The following is a 23,408-nucleotide window of genomic DNA, read 5'->3' as shown; positions in this document are numbered from 1 at the left end:
ACCGACAGTGGCATACCGGCAGTGATGGGGGTTGACATCACTATCGGTCCTTAAAAACCGACACTGATCTACAAGCAACAGTGTCGATTCCTGGCTCCACCCGGCAGTGTCCAGTTGAACAACACTGCCGGTTTATAGTCCCAACCGACAGTGAAGGTTGCTTCAAGAGTGTTAGTTCTTGGCTCAAGCTAGCAGTGTTGAGCAAGCCTACACTGCCGGTTCATGGATTAAACCGGTAGTGTTATCGTAACCATCACTGTCGGTTCATGGTTCAAGCCTGTAGTGTTGAGCAAGCCAACACTGTCAGTTTGTTTCTAACCGGCAGTGATGGTTACGACAACACTGTCGGTTTATTGCTAACCGGCAGTGATGGTTACGACACCACTGTCGGTTTGTTGCTAACCGGCACTGATGGCCTGTTCGTATTTTATTGTTTTATAATTTATTTTAATTTGTATTTTTTTGTGGAATCGAGTTTCACTTTATATACGCTACGTAGACGATAGGTCCATCAATATTAAACATTACAAATGTTACGGTTATAGTTCAAATGTTCTTATCAAGATCTCGATTCCTCAAAATAAAAAAAAATATTCGATAAGATGAAGCATGCTTTTCGGACTTCTTACAATAATCTAGCGAGCCGCTCTGGGCCATACTGGTCCTTGAACTTCACGGATTGTGTAATGGAAAATACTCCATCTTTTTCCAATACCTCGGCTAAGATGAATTTTGCCAGCTCCGATTGCAGTGCAATGATCTCCATGTCTAACAGTCTTTCGTGGTTATATTTCTTGCGCTGTCGTTCAAAATAGATGATATCCAAAGAGGAATCAGTAAATCATTTTGTTGAATTATTAACAGACATAAATGAAATAGGGATTATACACACCAACTTATCTGCTTCTTCCGATTTCCCGCCGATATAGCGAAGCATTGCCCACATTACATAAAACCCGCATTCATTGTTTCCCGCCGTCTATTTTAGGTACTTCCCCTCCATTTCGATAACCTTGAATGGGACCTGCGTCCCACCAATATATCTTCTTCGGACACTGTGCAACATTAAAAGGAGAAACATTAGAAAGTGGCATGTGTAACTAGAAAATAATATGTTATTATGATCGCTTACTAATTCAGCACTGCCACCGGTGACTCAAGATGATGAAATGGTTTTTTCTTCGAGTTCCACACCTCGATTAGATTTTTAGCAAGATTGACATAAATAAAGATGAAATAGTTGCTGCAATCATAGAATCCTAATTATCGAATAATCTTAACAAAAAACGAGGCATAAAATTAAAAGCCGAGAACACATACTCGCAGTTGTAGGCTAGAAGTATGTAGATTTTGTTCTTCATCTTGAATTCATCAAAAACAGCAATCAATCTATCTTTCAAGTCTTCCACATCACATCTACAGAGGCCTAAACATGTCTTCTCATTGACTCGCAAGGGGTCCAGGAAGCCTATGTTATCCTATTTGCTTTTTAGTATGCAAAATTTTGTTATACACCTACATAAAATCATGGGAATTAGTCAAAAGTTAACAATTTGTGTCTCGAGAGAGTAGTTAATTATAATATCATGTGTGTAGGGTACTTACATAGTCCACAACGTCAACATTTGTGAATCGAGAGAGCGTTTCTGGTATAGCTGGAACAAGCACTCCCACTCGACATCAAACTTCTCTTCTTCAGGATAATGAAAAACATATGGCAAACGGATAAGAACCACAAAACCAAAGTCGCTTGACCCATGTAATATTCATGCAACTGGTCCATATATGTTGTCAAATTTTTATACTCGTCATCGGGAACCAAAAGATTACCCCTTTCATACTTCATTGCCGGTGTTCCCATCCCTTGTACATCATAATAGATGTCCGCAACCTCTTCCATGGTTAATTCAGGGTTGTCTTTGACATACTTCTGTATCTTTCTTAAATCTTCATTGTGTATTTCATCGGCTCTTATTGTAGCGTACTAATTCTGTGTTTGCCTTTCGAATTCAGACTTCAACAAACACGGAGGCAGTGAGGCACAGAGATTGAAGAAACTAACATAATCTTCCTTCGAGATGTGTGCTGTAAATTTTCCTTCCATCAAGTTTGTAACGCTGCCACTGAACGGCCTTTTCTTTTTTGTTGGTCCACTTTGGGAGCATTAGCGACTAAATTGAAGGACCTTTTCTACGACTGCGAGGATACCTTTGATCTTGTTTTGGGCTGAGGTGGAGGAGGAGGATGACGACGAGAATTCTATTTTCCCGGGGCTGATGAAGATGGAGGAGGAGGAGTCTTCTCTTTTCTCGGGGCTGATGAAGATGGAGTCAGATAAGAAGGAATAGAAGGAGACCTCTATCTTCTCAGGGGTGATGGCAAGGGATGAGGAGGGGAGTGATCTCTGTTGGGAGATGGTGAGTGATCATCGTGGGTGGGCGAAGACTCACAGTCATCCTCATCATCAGAGGACAATTGGTGGTTAAGCTTAATGAAGCGCTTGCGCCATGCCACTTGAGAGCCCTTGTTATGACCAAGTTTTGGCATGTCTTCCACTACGGGGTACTTAATGTGTATCTTGTTATACTTCTTATCAAGTATTCTATCAATGGTGACGCGAGCGTACCCTAGTGGAATTGGGCGGCCATCAATGGTCCCATCTCCCGTAGGCTAGGCCTAGCCGAGCTCCACCTTGTCCTTTGTCCATTCCTGACGGATGTACAACTTGACATTGATGGGTTCAGTGATGCCGTCCACCGGATGAGGCACATTCGCATCTTCTTCGTTGAGCGGGGTCGATCCATAGCTGCTGCGACCCCTAAATTGTGGGCTAAAAGCAGTAGGAGTAGGGTTTTGGGGTACTCCTGACCCCTTGGACAGCAAAATTTGCTGGACTCGTGCTTTAACAGTCTCCTCAATCCATGCATCCATTCTGTCTTCCATCTCTTTTAGTTGCCTCAAACACTCTGCCTCCTGATCTGCTTTACCCCTCGAGCAGCTCTGGTAAGTGTGAGATTCTTCGGGGAATGCTAGTTTCTAAGGAACAACACTGGTTCCTCTAGTGCGACCAGGGTGCTCCTTGGTTCCGAGTGCTTGGGTGAGCACGTCTTTCTCCCTATTAGAAGTGTGAGTCCCTTGCCACACCTCCTCAGTTACCTGGGAGATCCTTTAGATGAGTTCGCTCATGGGTGGATTTGTGGAGCTAAAGCTCCCATCCTTGGCGTGGCATACATTCCTCCTCATACAGTATAATACCGATCTTGGCTCCCAATGGGCGGTCTCAACCTGAATGCCTTCCTTAGTAAGGCGATCCATCTTTTCAAGTTCTACTTCAAATTCTGGTATCTTTTTGGCGTAGCCACGAGAGCCGAGATGATGAGGATTCGTCGCTTTCTGTGAGTTCTCCTTATTCTTCCTGCTCAGTTCTAAGTACTCCTTGGATAACCTATATTCCTTGAAATCCTACCAGAAGTCCTTCTGCTTGCTAAACTGTCCACCATCAAAATCTGGCTCTTTATTTTGGAGGACAAAATTCTTGTACAATGTCCCCTTGAAATTCTTGAAGCATGTCCCCATGATTTCTTTTGCTTTTTTCTTGACTACCTCCTTATCATACTCCATTGGGAAAGTGAAATACTCTGGGATCTTGATATCCCATATGTAATCCTTCTCACTTTCGGGAACCCTCCATGGGTCATTATTTTTCCCATTCCACTTCCTGTACCTAATCGGGATGAAGTCCCTTACAAGTAACCTAAGGATGGTCTTGTATTTGGTCAAAGCTATAGGCGGTGAGAGTGGATCCCCGAATTCATCAAACTCAGTGATGTGCTAGTGTGCATTCCTACCAACAGGAATCTTTGACATGCCTCACTTGGATCTGGCCTTCCTGCTAACCGAACCCTCTGGCTCCTCGGCCGGCGGAGGCTCCTACTGGAAACACCAAGTAAGCTATGACCCTCTCAATTGATTAGAGTGTGTGGCTACATAGTCACATGATACCAAAGTTACCTGGCCATCTTGGTCATTTTTACCCAGCTCAAGCAGGCCGGACGGGGTCCATGGCTGCTCGTTCTCACCGTCCTGATTGACACTGTCACCATTTGTCGAATCATGCGGCTCTCCCATCCCAGCGATATCAGCCGCTTCTTGTTGCCGATCTGTTCTTCGGTGATGGGGTAACAGGCAACGGCGAGTCATGGCTGTGACACGATCATGGTTAGTTTTGACTGCGGACAACTAATAATATCATATGTTCATATTATATATATACATATAATATGTTTAATGCAAAGTCTAATAATAAGTCCACATACAACAAAGTCCAATAATATCATATGTTCACCTAGAACAAATTTATTGTTTGATTGACCACATACAACAAAGTCCACCTATTATTCTATGAAACTAAGCCTACATCAACTTCCAAATAAGAAAAGCAATGACCATAGCTACAAATAAAAGCATGACATCTTTCCAAGACCAAGGAGCAATTCTCCTAATCTTCACATCTCCGGCGGGTGGCTTCTCTTCAATCTCTAGTGCCAGCGGATGGCCATGGTTTGCATTCATTGGACCATAGTAGGCCAGTTGCCCATGGCTTACAAGGTAGGCCGGATGACTATAGTAGGCCCTCAAAGCTTTAGCTTCTGTGTTGTATTTTTTGTGCAAATTACCAGGGTAGTGATTGACTTGAGCATAGCAATCTTCCCAGGTTCGATAAATCCCAGGCACGTGACCAACATGCACTACATACCATACCATGGTTGCCTATATATTTAAGTAAATTAGGTTGTCATTCAAACATGATGTATAAGAATATTAAGTTCACATACAGCTAATGAACAAATATTATCTAGATAAAGAGGCATGGAGCAAGCTACATTGTGAGAGGAGGTACTTGTAGCATCTAACAAATTAAATTATTCTTCATGATTTTAGCATGAAAAAGCTTGTCCAACACCGGTTGAGATGGTTTGGACATGTCCAACGAAGACCTCTAGAGGCACTGGTGCGTAGTGGAATCCTAAGCTAGGATAGTAACGTGAAGAGAGGTAGAGGAAGACTGAAGTTGACTTGGGTAGAGGCAATAAAAGGAGACTTGAAAGGATGAAATATACCCAAAGACTTAGCCTTAGATAGGAGTTCTTCGAAAATAGCTATTCACGTGCCTGGACCTTGATAGCTTCTGCTGGGTTTCAACTCTAGCCTACCCCAACTTGTTTGGGACTTAAAGGCTTTGTTGTTGTTGTAACAAAGACTTTCTCGTCTAAAAAGTTAAAACAATTGTTTAAAATGCCAACATTCAACACAAAACCAAAATTATATAGGAACCATGGAGTGGACCAACATCTGGTTAAGCTCATTCTAATTGCAAGCCTTTATAGGCTGTATACTGATGCATAATACCAAAATTATATAGGAACCATGGAGGATCATGCAAGCCGAATGATTTTGATAGCCATGGTTATATAGCACACAGAACAGGTAGGATTTACACACCTATCGATTTTTGGTATAGTTGACCTTGAACAAAAACACACGATGTGCCTCAACAGTCAATATCATTTCATGGTGAATTAATTTAAAGAAAATCCCATATCATAGTGGACAGCAGCAGCTATAACCAAGAAGAATAATAGAATAGACATGTTCCTACATTGCACAATTGCGGTTTTTTGGGTGCTGCCACCTGACCCTATAAATGCAAAACACAAAGTAATGGCTATCCTCAATTCCTCATCATAGACAGAACTGATAGTTGCTAGAGGCAGCGAGCATGGTGCAGATACAATATCTAGTGCAGTCCTTATAGTTTGGTTTTAGTGACCTATCTTCAATTATGTGCAAGATTTAACTTACCTGAATGTATTTCTCAAGAGCGTACATTCATTTTCTAGAAAACAGGAGCTTCCATATAGCCTCTAGCCCATGCGTGAAGGCAAAGGCGGACGCAAGCATCATAAGCAAGTACAGAATCCAGGGCCCTTGCACTCACCATGGGGCATTTCATCAAACACATAGCGGACAGTGAGCCACGCACTCACCATCGGGGTGGGAAACCAGCTGTCAGCGCGCTCTTGAAGGCCTCAGCGGTGGGAGTGCAGGCGTGGAGGAGGAGGGGCACGGCTGTAATTGTGGACGAGGAACGAGGGCACATACTACATGGTGCTCCGACGTGGGGCGGTGGATGGTGAGGGGCGGTGCTCCGGTGTGGGGCGGTGCACGGGTGTCGACGTCAAAGAAGAGGAGCGCGGGGCTAGGAATGGCGACGCGGGGGCGGTGGATGGGTGCGCGGGGAACGGTGGTGCCCGTGGGCGTGGGGTGGTGCTCCGGTGGCGCGGGGGGAGGGGTTGGCGTGGGGTTGAAATGAATTTAAAAAATTTCAACCCGTGCCTTGCTTTTATACCAATGGTTCATCACTGCCGATTCTAATTATCAACCGACAGTGATGGGGAAACATCACTACCGGGCCATTCCTCGAACCGGCAGTGATGGGGGTGTAGCAGTTAGGGGTTAAGTAGGATATCTTTTCCCTTTCTTTTGAATTCCTCCGAGTGGCTCAATGGTTAAGACACCGCAATTTAGCCCCCGAGACCTGTGTTCGAGTCCCAGGCGGCCAAAATTTTTTGGTTTAATTTTATAAATTATTAAATGACTTTGGGAAATGGTTTATCACTGTCGGTTGTAAGACTAAACTAACAGTGATGAAGAAATATCACTGCCGGGCTATTCTTTGAACCGACAGTGATTGCGGTGTAGCAGTTACCACTTAAGTAGGATATCTTTTCCCTTTCTTTTTAATTTCTCCAACTGGTTTAATGGTTAAGACCTCGTAATTTAGCCCCCGAGACCCGTGTTCGAGTCCCAGGCGGCCCAAATTTTTTGGTTTAATTTTCTTATTTATTAAGCGCACTAAAAGGTCAAAAATAAAAAATAAATTAGCCTTGACACACATCATATTCTAGCGCAGTGGTTACGTCTCAGAACTCTGCTGCCTAAGACCCGAGCTCGAACCCGAGGGCTGGCATAATTTTTTATTTTTTTATATATCACTGCGGGTTTTCAAAATAAACCAATAGTGATAACCAGCATCGCTGTTAGTTTCGTCTCATCACTATCGGTTTTTTGAAACCGACGGTGATGTTTATATATATTAAAAAAATTTATATATTGAATAAATAGAAGCATGTGTATTCCTATGTTAAAATGACTTAAAATTTTTTTGGCAAGCATGTACACCCAAATTAAGACCCCACACAGTTTCTCAGGTTTTTCTGATCAGTTTTTTTATTTATTATATTTTTTTGTTTGCTGAATCAGACAAAAGAGGGTGATTTACATCTTGGATCCAATAGATTTTTTCATCAACCTCCATAAAATTCTTATCCCTAGGGCACATTAGATCTTGTATAAAAGTTTGGCACCATTCTAGATCTTTTCGTGGGTAGACTCAGTTCAACCTATAATTAATCGGTGTCGTCGTGCGGAAATTCAATTAAACCTCAGAAAGTAGCAAACCATCTCCGGAAAATCCCAAACTAGGTGTTTCCTTCACACATGGAACGTGCAAGCCTAAGAAAAAGTTTGAGACCAATATGACACCGGAATGCGTATGAACCACAGAAACCTTGATAACCTATGTGTATAGTCATGGTTCGATGAAAGGGCTCATGTACCTCTGTGAAGCATGTACTCCACCTATGTCGAAATGGCTTGAAATGTTTTTGGCAAACATGTACACCCAAATTAAGACCACACACATGATCTTAGGGTTTTCAGATCAGTTTTTTTATTTATTATATTTTTCTGTGTGCTGAATCAGACAAAAGAGGGTGAATTACATCTTAGACCCAATAGATTTTTTCATCGACCTCCAGAAAATTCTTATCCCTAGGGCACATTAGAGCCTATGTAAAAGTTTGACACTATTTCAGATCTTTTCGTGGGTAGACTCAGTTCAACCTATAATTAATCGGTGTCGTCGTGTGAAAATTTAATTAAACCTCAGAAAGTAGCAAACCATCTTCGGAAAATCCCAAACTAGGTGTTTCCTTCACACGTAGCACATGCAAGCCTAAAAAAAAGTTTGAGATCAATACAACACCAGAATGCGTATGAACCATAGAAACCTTAATAACCTATGTGTATAGTCATTGGTCGATGAAAGGGCTCATGTACCTCTATGAAGCATGTATACTCTGCCTATGTTGACATGGCTTGAAATTTGTTTGGCAAGCATGTATACCAAAATTAAGGCCCCAAACAAGATCTGAGGTTTTTCTAACATTTTTTTATTAATATATTTTTTCTGTGTGCTGAATCAGACAAAAGAGGGTGAATTACATCTTGGACCCAAAAGATTTTTTCATCGACCTCCATAAAATTCTTATCTCTTGGGCACATTAGAGCCTGTGTAAAAGTTTGGGACCATTCCGGATCTTTTCGTGGGTAGACTCAGTTCAACCTATAATTAATCGGTGTTGTCGCGCAGAAATTCAATTAAACCTCATAAAGTAGCAAACCATCTTCGAAAAATCCAAAACTAGGTGTTTCCTTCAAACGTGACACGTGCAAGTCTAAGAAAAAGTTTGAGACCAATATGACACCGGAATGCATATGAACCACAGAAACCTTGATAACCTATGTGTATAGTCATGGTTCGATGAAAGGGCTCATGTACCTCTGTGAAACATATATACTCCGCCTATGTCAAAATGACTTGAAATTTTTTGGCAAGCATGTATACAAAAATTAAGGCCCCAAACAAGATCTGAGGTTTTTCTGATCATTTTTTTATTAATATATTTTTCTCTGTGCTGAATGAGACAAAAGATGGTGAATCACATCTTGGACGCAATAGATGTTTTTATCGACCTCCACAAAATTCTTATCCCTAGGGCACATTAGAGCCTATGTAAAAGTTTGGCACCATTCTGGATCTTTTTATGGGTAGATTCAGTTCAACCTATAATTAATCGGTGTCATTGCGCGAAAATTTAATTAAACCTCAGAAAGTAGCAAACCATCTCCGGAAAATCTCAAACTTGGTGTTTCCTTCACCTGTGTCACGTGCAAGCCTGAGAATAATTTTGAGACTAATACGACCCAGAATTTATATTTCTAGTTGCCCAACAAATGTTACACGAATTACATGCATGACAATAATTAAATACACAAGCTGTACAAATTAAAATTAGAACTCAATTAAACTACGACCTTGAAAACCTAGCTAAATAAACATTAATTACTATCAGAATCACTGCCGGGATCGACCGAGACATGAACACTAACATGCCTCTGTAGCCATATATGGTAATTGATGTCATGGATTATGTATCCGCTTGTATCGATGAAGGTCAATGACCGTATGAGTGCACTCTCTCGTGCCTCACAATACCAAAAGAATGGTCGGCCATAGATGTAACCTACTAAATGACCATTGCCCCTGTTAGTAATCCTTATGCAATACTGGCGTCCTTCTATAGTGAGCTGGCCGAGGTTTCCATTGCAGAAGTCCCAATCGTACCCGAGTTGCTCCGTAGCTTGGTCTAGAACGGCCCACAATCCACATGCAGCATAGGTAAGGTCCTAGAGCGCAATCTGCATGCAGATAAAAAGAAAAAAATTAGAGAATGTTATTACAATAATAAACAATAAATAACCATGACTCAGGTATAAGTAACCATTTTACCACATTCGCACGGTTGTAGCTCGCAAACCATTCGCTTGCTTGCGGGACGGGGATATCACCAGCATTTAAAGCAAGTACCTTGAAGTGCGAGAAATCAGGCACATCATAGCAAACACGGTGAAGTGCCTCTAAGCAGATACACATGGCACTGAATTGGGCACTTATCACGTCCAGGCTCTGTCTGCCCATCTCATGGATATGGTTCCGATGATTTGCAGCCCTCAAAGGGATGGAAAAACTGAGTTCACACGTCCATAGCCGACCACTTGCATTAGATGCCATGTTCTCGATGATGTCCGAGATAAAGAACCAGCTAAGTGTTGTTCATAGCCAATCTATTGGGGATATAGTCTGCGACATATATGTATGCAACAATGACATTAAACTAATTACACTTATTTTTTAGCATCAAAAAACAAAAGATATTGGAAAATATTTCATACAATAGCTAGAACAGGGAATCGTGGAATGGCCACATTAGGAGCAAATGGCTCATCGCCAGGGTGGAAACCTGGTTCTTGTGGTGGGGGAGGTCCGTTGTTCATACCACCTGATCGATAAAATGCAAAAAAAATATGAACATAAAATATATGCACAAAAAATTCTTCCAAGTAAAATATGGCAACATAATTAAATATAGATCGAATGCAAGGAATAAGAATATATATAAATATAGAATGCAAAGAAAGATGAATATAAATATAGATCAAATGAATATAGATAGAATATTGGAGAAGACAACATGTCAATACCATTAAAAATGAAGGAGCCATGACCAAATCACGTAGAGAGAGAGTGGATTTCTTGAGAAGTGAGAGTGAAACGTGAGAAATGAGACTGTGAGAGTTCATGGGTGGGTGGGATCAATGTATGTGGCTGGCGGTTTGATTTATATAGGGGGGCATGGACATCACTGTCGGTATTTAAATAGAACCGATAGTGAAAGTTAATATCAATGCCGGTTTTTAAATAGAACCGACAGTGAAAGTGAATATCACTATCGGTTTGTAAATAGAACCGACAATGAATGTGCATATATGTAAAGGATATATTTATTTAAATAGTACAGTGGGAAAGTTTTAACAACAACGATATATTTATTTAGATAGTAATGAAATACATCAAAAAATAACAAAAATATTAGAAATAAATTACATATACAATAACAGAGACCTTACACTAAAATTCCATATATGATAACAAAGACCTATTTGCATATAGGTCAATGTTACAATTAATGTGTATCAACATATTATAATTTAACCACCTCAGTAGCATTCTTCTAGCACCAACTAGGGTCAAACAGCAGCACCGAGGTGGTCTACGAGCTATACCGGTTGGAGATGACAAGGTGGCATCGATGAATCCGCCTTGTCTGTACATGGCCTTTTTCTAGATGCGCACCGCAGTGGATGGCTCTGTGAATCTCGTGGCATCTCCAATCTTCGGCAATGCTCTATCTTCAATAGCATTCTTCTAGTACCTCTTGTGTGCACCATTTTGGTGGACTACAACGCATAACGATATCTGTGGTTTGTTGTGAGAGGAAAACACTGTATCATGGCTAATAAGCCCTGGCTGAAACCATGCATGGAGAGGCTCCCTAGCAGGGCGCCATTTTATACGCTAGCTATCGTGGTAGGTGGGAGCAGTGCTCTTGCTATGGTAATCAGAGGGAGCATTGCTGGTCCATGAGGGAATATTCATATCACTACCGGTTTTGTTAAAAAACCGGTAGTGATAGGGGATATTAGTGCTGATTTTTAGAACCTACAGTGATTCCATGTATCACTGTCACAATAGGCCTGACAAACTGACAGTTTTTTTTCTTTGAAATCAGAGCCACTGCCGTATCACTATTGGTTTTGTTAAAAAATTGGCAGTGATATGAGTCATTAGTGCCGGTTTTTAGAACCGGCAGTGATTCCATGTATCACTGTCGCGATGGACCTGACAAACCAATAGCTTTTTTTTTGAAATCAAAGCCACTGTCGTATCACTGTCGGTTTTGTTAAAAAATCGGCAGTGATAGTGGTCATTAGTGCCGGTTTTTAGAACCGGTAGTGATAGGCTTGACAAACCGACAGCTTTTATTTTTTTGAAATAAGAGCCACTGCTGTGGGCTCTAGATAAAAAAATTTTGTCCTGCCTGGGTTTCGAACTGAGGGAGCGAGAAAGATGGATTAGTGGCTTAACTGCTGCGTTCAAGGAGGATTTACGTTAGGAAACATTTTGTTATCATTTTTATAGTTTAAGTTGAGGTTCATTTAATTCTGTAAAAATATAAAAAAAGTTTGCCACACCTAGGATTCAAACCAAGGGCGCGGGCTTCACAGTAGCTGACTTTTACTGCTGCGCTATGATAGGGAGTATGTCAAGGTACGTTTTGTTTTTTGTTTTATCCTCTGAACGGGAGTAAATACATATAATTTATTGTAAAATAACACAAATATTTGTGTCTCAATTATTTAATTCCATGATAATTAATTAATGGTCTATAATTATCAAATAATAGTGTTTCTGAACATCATCTCAATATTTGATTACATAGTCAATTATTTAATTTTAGAGAAGCGCACAAAATATAAATTAGATTACATAGTTGGTGAACAACGTCCGAATAATGATTACATAGTTAATAATAATCTAACTATCTTTAGGTGCATCAACAATGAGGGCCTTATTGTGATCAAGCCATACGTAAGCAGGTTCATCACCCTCTTGAAGGATAGGTAGGGGTACGTTCGCCCCGAATGGAGGCATTTCCTGATAGCCCCTGTAGTCTTCTTCATCCGTCACTCCATCGACACCGATAATCTTCCTTTTCCCTTCTAGGACTACTTTTAGGCTTCCTTTTATCTTGTTGTCCCTTACATAGAAGACTTGCATAACATCTCTTGCAAGGGCGAAGGGGTCGTCTCTATATGCGGTCTTAGTGAGATCAATGTTAGTGAACCCTTCGCTATCAGTGTTGATTTCCTCGAGCCGGACCCACTGGCAGCGAAAAAGAGCTATCTTCAATGGACCATAGGCTAGCTCCCATATCTCCTCTATGAAACCATAGTATGTCGCCTGCACGTTGCCGTTTTTGTCGTGAGCATCAAAACGAACACCACAATTTTGGTATGTGCTCTTTCCATCTTGCTTTTTTGTGTAAAATGTGAATCCATTGATCTCATACCCTTGGTAATTAAGATATGTACTCGAAGGTCCCTTAGCTAAGGCATCCAGTTGATTACCCAACTTTATTCCAAGCAAGCGACGTCGCAACCAGTTGACAGATTCCTCCTTATGTTTTTTCTCTAGCCAAGCCTGTGACCTGCTCGGATACAGAGTTTGCAGCGATTGCCTGTGCTCGTTAATGTATGGCATCACACCCTCAGCTTGTTGGAGAACAGCAAATTGTGCCTGTCTGAAAGAAACAGGGATGTCTACTATAATAGATTTCTCCCCGATCGTTCCTTTACCACATAGTCTTCCCTCGTGACGAAATTCTAGAACTCCAACCCTTTTTATGTCCAGATAATATGTGCAGAACTCAATGGCCTCCTCCGTTGACCATCCTTCAACCATGCCCCCTTCTGTCCCGAATCTATTCCTAACATACCTCCTGAAAACTTTCATCAATCTTTTGAAAGGGAACATCTGATGCAGGTACATTGGGCCAAGGGCTCTAATTTGGTCAACAAGATGAATGAGCAGATGCAATGAGATATCAAAGTAAGTCGGAGGGAAATGCATCGCAAGCCTAATGAGAGTTTTGGCTATGTCCCACTGCAGCTATTCTAGCATGGACACATAAATGACCTTTTTTGAGATCGCGTTGAAGAACGAGCAAAGCTTTATGATTGGGGTGCAACCTTTGGGGGGAGGATACCACGTAGGGCAATAGGGAGCAGCTGAGTCATAATGACATGATAGTCATAGGCCTTCATAGGGCCATAGTTGAACTTGAGTTCTGTCATGTGCACTAGCCTCTTTGGGTTCGCACAGTAGCCCATTAGGACTTTGAGTTCATTGAAGAAAGAAATAAGCGCACGCTTTTCTTCCTTCTTCAATGTCCATGACACAACTGGAAGTTCAAACTGGCCATTCTCTAGCTCCATGGGATGCAACTCCTTCCTGATTCCCAAGTGTTGCATGTCCAGGTGTGTGGCTAGTGAATCTTTCAATGTCCCCCTGGTGTCCATCAAGGTATTAAGAGTGTTAGCGCACACGTTTTAGTGATGTGCATGGGATCAAGACAGTGGCGTACACTTAGAAATGGCCAATAAGGTAGTTTCTAGAAAACCAATTTTTTTCTTCCAAATGCTCCCATCAGGCGCTACTACTGCATTGTCCCCCTTCCTAAGGACAACCTCCAGTTTGTTGAGTTCTCGAAGTATCGTAGGCCTGTCTCGATATTTTGGAGCTAAGCGTTTCTCAATAGTACCGTTGAAATCTTTTCTATTCCTACGGTAAGGGTGATCCTTAGGTAGGAACCTATGGTGTCTCATATAAACTATCTTTGAGTTATTTGGCAGATTTACCGCATCGGTGTCGTCCAAGCACTCGACACATCCAGTATAGCCTTTTGTCTTCTCTCTGGACAATGAACCTCGACCTGGTAGGTCAGTGATTATAGCGATAAGTACTCCCTTGATCGTGACATGTTCCTTTTTGTACTTGTCCCAAACATCCGGCACACCCATTTCAAACATCTCCACTAGTTCATCGATCACTGGTTCCAGAAATATATCGATGCCATTCCTAGGTTGTCTTGGCCCTTGGATCAGTAGTGGCATCTGGATGTACGACCGCTTCATACAGACCCAAGGTGGAAGGTTGTATATACAGAGCGTCACTAGCCAGGTGCTATGATTGCTTCTAACCTAGTCGAAAGGATTCATCCCATCTGTGCTCAAAGCAAACCAAAGGTGCCTTACCTCTCCACCGATGTCCTTATAGAACATAGTATTGACAGTCCTCCAGTCATGCCCATCGGTGGGGTGCCTCATCATTGTATCTTTCTTACACTCTTCGCCATGCCAGCGCAACAGCTTGGCTGACTTTGCACATGCAAACAGCCTATGCACCTGGAGAGCTATAGGGAAATACCAAACGACCTTTACGGGACCTCCTTTGGTCTTGGTACCCTCATCTGATGGCCCTTCCTTGTACCATGGAGCTTCACACTTGGGGCACTTGTCTAAGTCTTTATATTTTTCTCCATGGTACAATATCCAATCATTGGAACATGCGTGGATTTTTTCAACCTCGAGGCCGATGGGGCAAATCGTTTGCTTGGCTAAGTATGTCTTTTCTGGCAACTCATTTTTTTATGGGAGCATTTTCCTTGTTATACCTAACAACTGATCGAATCCTTTATCGCTCAATCCGTTTGTCGATTTGAACTCTAACGGCATGATGTCGGCTTCCAGTTTGCTAATTGGATAATTCCTATACAATGGTGTTGTGCCATATTGTCTTATTTTCTCTAGCTTTCTCAGTTGTCTTTCACTAAGACATCCGGTCTCTACGTTATCCTCGGTGTCATCAGCTAGCGTGTTCCTAAACACATTATTAACTGTGGCCATAGGTTCCGTGTTGACACCGGATTCCTCGTCAGCATCATGGATGGCTACGTCAGGCATGTCCACATCATCATCGTTTTACTACAGAACATTCACACCAACCTCGCCATGCATAGTCCATATCGTATGGTTTGGCATGAACCCTCTGGTAATCAAGTGCGATCGTATAGACTCAATTTGACGAAAGTTCCTTTGATTCTTGCAATCTTTGCATGGGCAGAAGACAGGGTTCCTATTCCTAGCATGGGCTTTGGCATCGGTGATAAACTGGCTAACGCCATGCATGTACCGCTTGTCCGTTCAGGACAGATGCATCCACTCTTGATCCATCTCTGCATAAAAAAATACTAAGACAGTAATTACAAAGAATTAATAAGAAATCGAGCTTCATGAACAACAATTATAGCTCGAAAGTACCATTTTTGGAAAACATTATTGTACACTAATTATTGGAAAATTGAAATTGGTAGCCCCGACCCTGTAAATTGAAAATCATAGTAAAAAACAATTATTGCACAATAATAAAGAACATCTATTCTACTCTACTTCTAAGAACTAATTATAGCATCACATACTAACAATGATGATCTTGACCACCATGGAATAATTAGCTAGGAATTTAAATGTGTTCATAGACACCAACCTTTTGGATGATGGATTCACCATAATTTGAGCCTTGCACAAATGTCCAATTGGAAAAGTGCTCTCTAGAATGGAGAAAGAACTAGAATGAGAATCAAGCAATGTAGCCATCAAAACGAAGCTAATTAAGCAACAAAATCAAAGGAGTGGACGTTTGTTACTAACCTTAAAGCAAAAAGATCAAGCCATTCTTCAAAATCCAAGCGCTAGCTTCATGGTGAAGAGCAGCCGCAATAATGGAGGGAAGGGCCCAAACGCGTGCCTCTGTTCTCAGGATGGAAGAGAGGAGGAAGAAGAGGACAGCTGCAGCCTTTTTGTGCTGTAGGCTTATCACCGTCGGTTGTTAGCTAGAATCGACAGTGATAGATCAAAATCACTGTCGGCTCTTGGCTTAAACCGGCAGTGATAAGTGGCCGCCAAAACATTGTTGATTCAAGTCACAAACCGGCAGTGATGTGGTCTTTCACTGCCGGTTAGTGATGTGGTCTTTCACTGCCGGTTTTAGCCCAGCCCCAATCATTTTCTCATTTTCAAGCTCATAACCGATAGTGAAGGTACATCACTGCCGGTTGTCATAAATTCAGCAGTGATGAGGCCGGCAGTGATGTCCAAATCTGGGGTAGTGTCAGTTGAGATACCTAAAAGACTTGCTCATCTCCTTTGCTGAATTATTGGTCTTAAAGTGAATTTTGATAAATCAATTATGGATCAATGTCCCAGAAGATAAGTTCAATCATTTGGTGATCACTTTTGGATGTTCAAAGGGATCTTTGCCATTATATGTCTTAAAGTCATGTTTTTTATTTTGTTTGTGTTAATTAATTGTAGATTTTTAATTAATGTTAATTGTAGATTTTATACATGATGCCACCATCCATCTCATTTTGATGTGTCTTAATATATTTTTTCCGCTACGTACAAGGTTAATGGGTATAGAAAGGTTAGAATGGATGTACCAGATATTGAGGCGGATGTCATAGCGCGGCTGCCTCCGTTAAAGGTTTAACGGAGACGAGCGCCTTCTGACAACCGCCTCTGTTAAGAATATTAACGCAAGATGATGCCAAAATGTTTAGTCAATAGATGTTCAAAGAAAAATTAGAGCTCGATGCACAACTCTTAGAATAGAAAGACGAGGAACCACTCTACTTGACTCTCTTTGATCTAGGCTGGTTTAGTTGGAAGTCAAAGTTGAGTGGAGCTAAGCTGTGGTTTGTTTTTTAAAATTTATTTCTAGAGGTGTGCATTATATAACACCTCTGAAAATCCTGGTTAATATTGACCTTTAAATGGAGGCAGGAGAGCGCCCCCCTCTGGAAATCTCATTTGGCCGACTCTGAAAATGAATTTTGTAGTATTGTTATCTAAAATCCTTTTTATATAAGAACAACATATGAATTCTATACTATGAAAGTATTTCTCATACTAAATCTAAAAACATAAATTTTATGTCATGTACCTATATAATTTTTGTAAAAACATCGATGGTTAATGATACAAATATTTGACTTATGGTAAAGCTTATATGACATGTAAAAAATCCGAGGGGAGTATGTGGAATACAAAAGTCAAACTAGTTCAAGCTGCAAGCGGGTAGGGAGTCTACTTATAAGAACTAGAACATCCGGCTTCATCCTCGAAGAAGAGGAATCAGACCACTTTATTACAACAATAACTCCACGATGACTGCATGAACGAGTTTACAAAACAAAACCGACTCAAAACACAATTCTAGAAATAAAAAACCATCCATAAGACGCGAAGAAATACATTGCTGCAGTCTCCAGCTACTTTCCATGCATATGCAGCTAATTAACACTTGTTGGCCTGGTCCTTATTTTCCCACATATATATAGATAGAGACTGCCATCATACTGATGATACACACAACGTACATTATTTCAACTGAATTACTTCTTCTCAAATAATGCCTGCCAAAAGCTGATAGTATTCTGCTAGTGATACGTTGCAGTTGCAGGCCGAGATAGAAGTTTATTATATGGCAGAGACGCTGGGAGTCATAGTAGTATTTATATCTGTGGCGTTGTTGACTAATCCTGCAAAGTTGATGGGATCCGCATACTCCTGCAGGCCGTAGAAGATTGCGAGCACCCCTCGTTCATATGTAGCCTGTGTAGGATGCAACATATCCCAGAACATGTAGTCATCGCGATGCGAACAATAAGTCGTGTTTGGCTTGCTGCACATTACCACCGCGTTCAATTTTCCTGATCCGCAGCATGCCATCTCGACCACCGGGATCCCTGAATATGATCATAGAAATGCACAGCTAATTGTGTTAAGAACAGTTCATTAGTTACTGCAAAATACTAGCTAGTACTAAATAATTGATCTTGATGAATTAATCAACCTAAAGATAAGATTTTTGCACAAATTAAACGATGGCCTTGAACATACCAGCCACGAGATGATTGTCCATCAAGTCAGTGAGAAAATTGTAGGTGCTTGCTATGGAGTATTTCATGTCGGGCATGGAGGTTGCGACGGCTGTTGCCACCTCAAGCCTTAGGAGTTTGTTGAAGTTCTGTGCCATAGAGTTAGCGGCGTCGTTGCAGCCGCCGTTGGCCATGGGGACTCTCGAACCTGGAGTACAACCGATTGCTGGCACGTCTAGGATCCCCAACCTCCGTGCTCCCAACTTGTACAACGCCTGCATTCACGAAGTATGTGCGTGGCGGTTTATTTAGAAAGAATGTAGCCACCATGTCATTGTTGCATTCTTTTTGTGAAAACTTTTTTCATGGGGTGTTCTTCTGTTATATTTTTCCCTACACATATATTGTACAACAAAATTGAGTTATACTTGGAGTTGTTCTGGATAAAGAAATTTTGTAATGATGTCTATGTAAGAAATAATGTCACAGGCTACATTAAAAGTGTGCAACAATAGATGGATGTGGTAAACGTATCTAAACTTTGACCATCAATTACTTTGCTTTACATTGAGATTGAACATTTCAAAGTGTAATCCACAGAGTTAGTCTCTTAATCATACATTTTCTACGGTCTGTCAATGTGTTCTAATAGAAAGTAATAGTAACAAAATATTTGATAGACCTTGCCAATGTCCAAAATAATAACCCCATTGTGACATATTATATTTTTTTGGTTGCATTCTTTTGATGCGCAATAATGAACTTGTATCATAGATATATGGTCCCTCACGTACGTACGTTGATATGCTCGACATAGGTTGAGACCATGCTACTGATGTAGGCTGGGGCATCTTCTTCGCCCATGCCCATTTCACTGAAGGCAGAGAAGTCATTGCCTCCGGCGCTAATAAGGAAGAACGACTTTGATATCATATAGTTGAGCTTCCGGCCACACCGCCACATTCTTGCTTTAGTTTTGGAGAATAACATGATCTGTTTTTGCAGCGTGAGTGTCCCATTTCCCTGCATATACATATTTGCCGACAGCCATAGATATGAAATTAGTTTATCAAATATATGTAATGTAATTCTCCTTGTCCACTTTTACACAATATATGATTGAATTTAATTACCAGTAATTATTAGCTAGTGTGGTGATCGGGATATATTTGTGTACTCATCGTGAGAAGCAATAATATGTATGTGTAATGTATACACAGGTTATGAGCAGCATCTCTCAATCTAAAAAAACAGCTTATATATGAGCATACCGTGGTGTTAAGAATGCCGGATCCGCCAGACGCGTAATTGGCACCAACTCGGCACTTCAATAGGTCAAGGTTTGTTAACGGTGTCAACGAGAGGTAAGCAGGTGGACTCTTCATGAACCCCAGACGTCGCGCTGTACATATAATAAACTTTGATGAATTGCTATACTATACCTGTTTATTGCTCATGGGCTCATGCATGGCAACTGTATAGCAGTATAGGAGCTAACCATGTGTATACCCACAAATATCCAAATTGTTGTTGTAATAGCCATCAACATTGCAATAATTTATATATGTTTCACTACTATAGGGAGTATTTTCAGCGATGAGCAAGGCGGACAGTCCGACCGCCTTTGTATCGCACAAAGAAAAATGTGCTTCTCAATACTCAAACTTGCAACCTTCAACTCACACAACGACGTCCCTACCATTGCACCTTTTGTAAGGATATATACGATGCTATATTTTGTATCAACATTTCATAATCTTTGAATATTTTAGCTACTAAAAAACTCAAATAAAAAGTTTTAACTACAAAGTTTTAAATCTTGGCATACAACAACTTTGGTATAGGACATGTCTCCATCAGATATTGTTTGAAAAATTCAAAAATTTGAATCTCAAAATATGTGAATTTAAAACAGATATTTGAAACTCTAAACAACTTCGAATCAAAAAATTATCAACAGTAAACTTGTAGATCTGGTCGGCCACCACAACTTTAGTATTAGCTATGTGAACATTCAAAGTTGTTTTGAAATTCTAAAATTGGATTTCAAAATCTAAGAACGTCCGAAAAAATTTGTGACTTTAAACAACATCAAATTAAAAAAATCAACTACAAATTTGTAGATTGTATTGAGAACTAGAACTTTGTTATAGACCATGTCAACATTGAGGTTGTTTAAAATTTTTAATTGTAACATTTAAGAACTTAAAACAACATTTTAGCACTTTAAACAGTTTCAAATAAAAAACTTATTTCCAACTACGAAGTTGTAGATTGGATCAAGAACTATAATTTCCGTATAATGTTTGTCTTCATCAGATTTAATATGAAAAGGTTGTGAATTATTTTTTGATGTAACTATTTCTAGAGACGAGTCTCTTAATAAGATGTATGTCTCTGTTAATACTTAATCGATTTCTAGAGACAAGTTTAGAATGCTCATCTGTGTTAGTAGTTACTTTCAACCACCTCTATTAACCAATTCAATTAACAGAGGCAGACGTTTTAAGACACTCGCCTCTGTTAATAGTCTCTGAACAGATGTGGTGGTCACCTTAAAATTCTTGCCTTTGAAAACGATTAAGTGAGGCAGACGTTTGTCTAGAGACTATGTAACAATTTACAAATGCGATCTCTAGATGTATCCATCTCTATTAATTAATTAGGGAATATAAATGTGATTCTTTACTGTGCTGTGTCTTGGATCTGTGAAGTCTCAAATGTACTATAGTATTACCTAAACATCCCTACATATGAAAATAACAATCAAGATACATGTATGGAAGCTATATATATTGCATGATCGATGTGCTGAAAAAGTAATGTTGCTACATATAATTTTATAGTTACACACGAAATATAAAAACAATATATGATTGAGGACTTGAAAGTCACGATTTGAAAAGCCATTAGAGTGGAGTTTCTTTAGCCTCTGTAAAGAATATCCACATATAACAAAATACAAGCATGCATATATATATATATATATATATAGTAAATAAATATATACCGACTAAATCGGCAAGGTTGTAGCCATTCGTGAACCGCCCTGTCATGCCGGTGCCGGCGAAGTCGATGCCGTATGGAAATCGCGCACGGGGCGCAGGTGGCGGCAGGAAATCATTATTTCCCACATCGACAATGGAATCACCAAACACATAGATGGATGGGACTAATGAGCGGCTCTGCTCAACCACGGCTTCAGTTTCAGTGGTACCCAAGGAGCGGCTAGCCATGCACACAAGGAACAATACTAGAGAAATGACCGCTCTATCATTAGTACCCATGGGAACGAAAATGATGCTATATATCTTAAATGCTTTCTTTTTCCCTCCAAAGCAAATACACGTAGCTAGTAGTAGCTTGCTGCTAAGGGATGCTTTTAGAAATGGAGCTCGGTTTGATGGATTTGGAGTGAGGAGAGATGTTTGTAGCCTGGTGGTATTTATAGTGTTTAGATCCAACGTGATACACGCTGCTTCACATACACGTAGGATGATTGGAATGTATTACTGCGTTCCATTCGGTGCGTGGTAGGTAGCATGGTAGTTGGGAGAGTACTGAGCATGGTAGTTGGGAGAGTACGTGCCAGTTAATGCATGATAACAACGTGCACATAGTGTGGGAGTGGACACCATGGAATAGAATTATTCTACCTTCTATATGTATTTATTTTGAAGTTAAAAGATAAGTTGAAAAGTGGATTGATCTCATCTATGTGTGATGACTGATGAATGATTGACACAAGAGCTGACATGCTTGAGGTTTTTCTGGTTGAGTTCATATTGATACATGTTCGATTATGCTAATGGCAAACCAGATGTGCCGTGCCGAGTTATGTCGTGTGTGTTGCACAACATGTCTATTCGCTTGTGAATGTGAAAGTATTCGGTGCCCACAAGACGATCGACAGTGAAGAAAAAGGTTAAAGCCCCGTTTGGCACAGCTTAGCTTCACTAGTGAAGCTATTTTTTAAGATGGTTTAGCTTCACGAGCAGCTTACTCGGTGAAGCTGAGCTGTTTTTAGCCCCGTTTAGCAAAACAACTTCACAAAGTAGACTAAAAATTAAATGCCCAGAATGCCCTTAACTTTTTGTCTCCTCTCATGTTTCTCTCACCTCTTTCCTTCTTCCCGGCGCGTCCTCCTTGATTCTCCGCACATCCGATGGCCCCCGACGCGTCCTTCTTCCCTGCACGTCTGATGGCTCCCGGTGTCCGGCCCTGTAACACCCCAGCCCGTAGAAGCCTATAGTAGTTGTGTTGTTGGCCCATGTGGCCCATATGGCACATGAGGAGTTGTAGTTGGTGGGTTTAGTACAACCTTGAAAGTTTAGAAGGGTGAGGGCCAACTTATAATCTTTATCGCTCCAAATGTAGCACCTCCGGGCTAACCCTTTTACATGAAGCAAGGACGAAAATGTAAGCTAGGGCGTATGCAGGCTTGTTCTATGTGAGGAACTGGGCCATATAAGCAGATTTTGGACAGGGGTGTTACAGATGGTATTCAGAGCGTCAACCCTTACTGCATGTGCTCGTGGAGGGTTGTACCAAGGGGTGATCCTAGACATCTGCTTCGTATGGGGTGAATGTAACACCCCATCCCGCTAGAACCCTATAGTAGTTGTGTTGTTGGCCCATGTAGCCCATGTGGTACATGAGGAGTTCTGCACTACTATAGGAACTTTAATCACCCTCGGGGCTTTCACCAACGATTTTAAGACAACTGGTGGTGATAAGTATCACCGCCAGCCCATGACCTGAGGGCCCCTTTCTAGTTGATTAACCGACAGTGATAAAAGTTTTTACCGCCGTCTTGCCGTATGATCTGGTAGCGAACAAATTGCTAGACCTCTCCACTGTATCGTACGCCGAACCGGCAATAGAACGTTTAGCACCGCCGGTTGTTCATCTGATGCATGAAGCGCTAAGAAATCAGCATAGGTAAGAAGTTTTCACCAATAGTTTGAAGATGGATGGATGCACCACCATTACATACGGTGGTGAAAGAATCTAGCACCATCAGTTGGTCTTATGATTCGGTAGAGGAAATCACAATAATTTGCGATGTCTTCCCGCCTGCCATGCCAGCGGTGATAAGAAATT

At 40.9% G+C, this 23,408-nt stretch overlaps 1 protein-coding gene across 1 annotated transcript; it reads right to left on the bottom strand.

Moving 5' to 3' along the window:
- Positions 1–17,444: 17,444 nt before the first annotated feature.
- On the bottom strand, positions 17,445–21,728 carry LOC136508774 (GDSL esterase/lipase APG-like). Its single transcript, XM_066503554.1, has 5 exons — positions 21,316–21,728; positions 19,577–19,707; positions 19,104–19,328; positions 18,328–18,580; positions 17,445–18,173 (listed from the first exon to the last, which is right to left on the bottom strand). The coding sequence occupies exons 1-5, from the start codon at positions 21,590–21,592 to the stop codon at positions 17,905–17,907; spliced, it is 1,155 nt and encodes a 384-aa protein (XP_066359651.1). The 5' UTR covers positions 21,593–21,728; the 3' UTR covers positions 17,445–17,904.
- Between the last annotated feature and the right edge of the window lie 1,680 nt (positions 21,729–23,408).

This window comes from Miscanthus floridulus, chromosome 15, assembly GCF_019320115.1.
Source record: "Miscanthus floridulus cultivar M001 chromosome 15, ASM1932011v1, whole genome shotgun sequence".
Classification (NCBI taxonomy): Eukaryota; Viridiplantae; Streptophyta; class Magnoliopsida; order Poales; family Poaceae; genus Miscanthus; species Miscanthus floridulus.
This window is presented reverse-complemented; position numbering and strand designations above follow the sequence as displayed.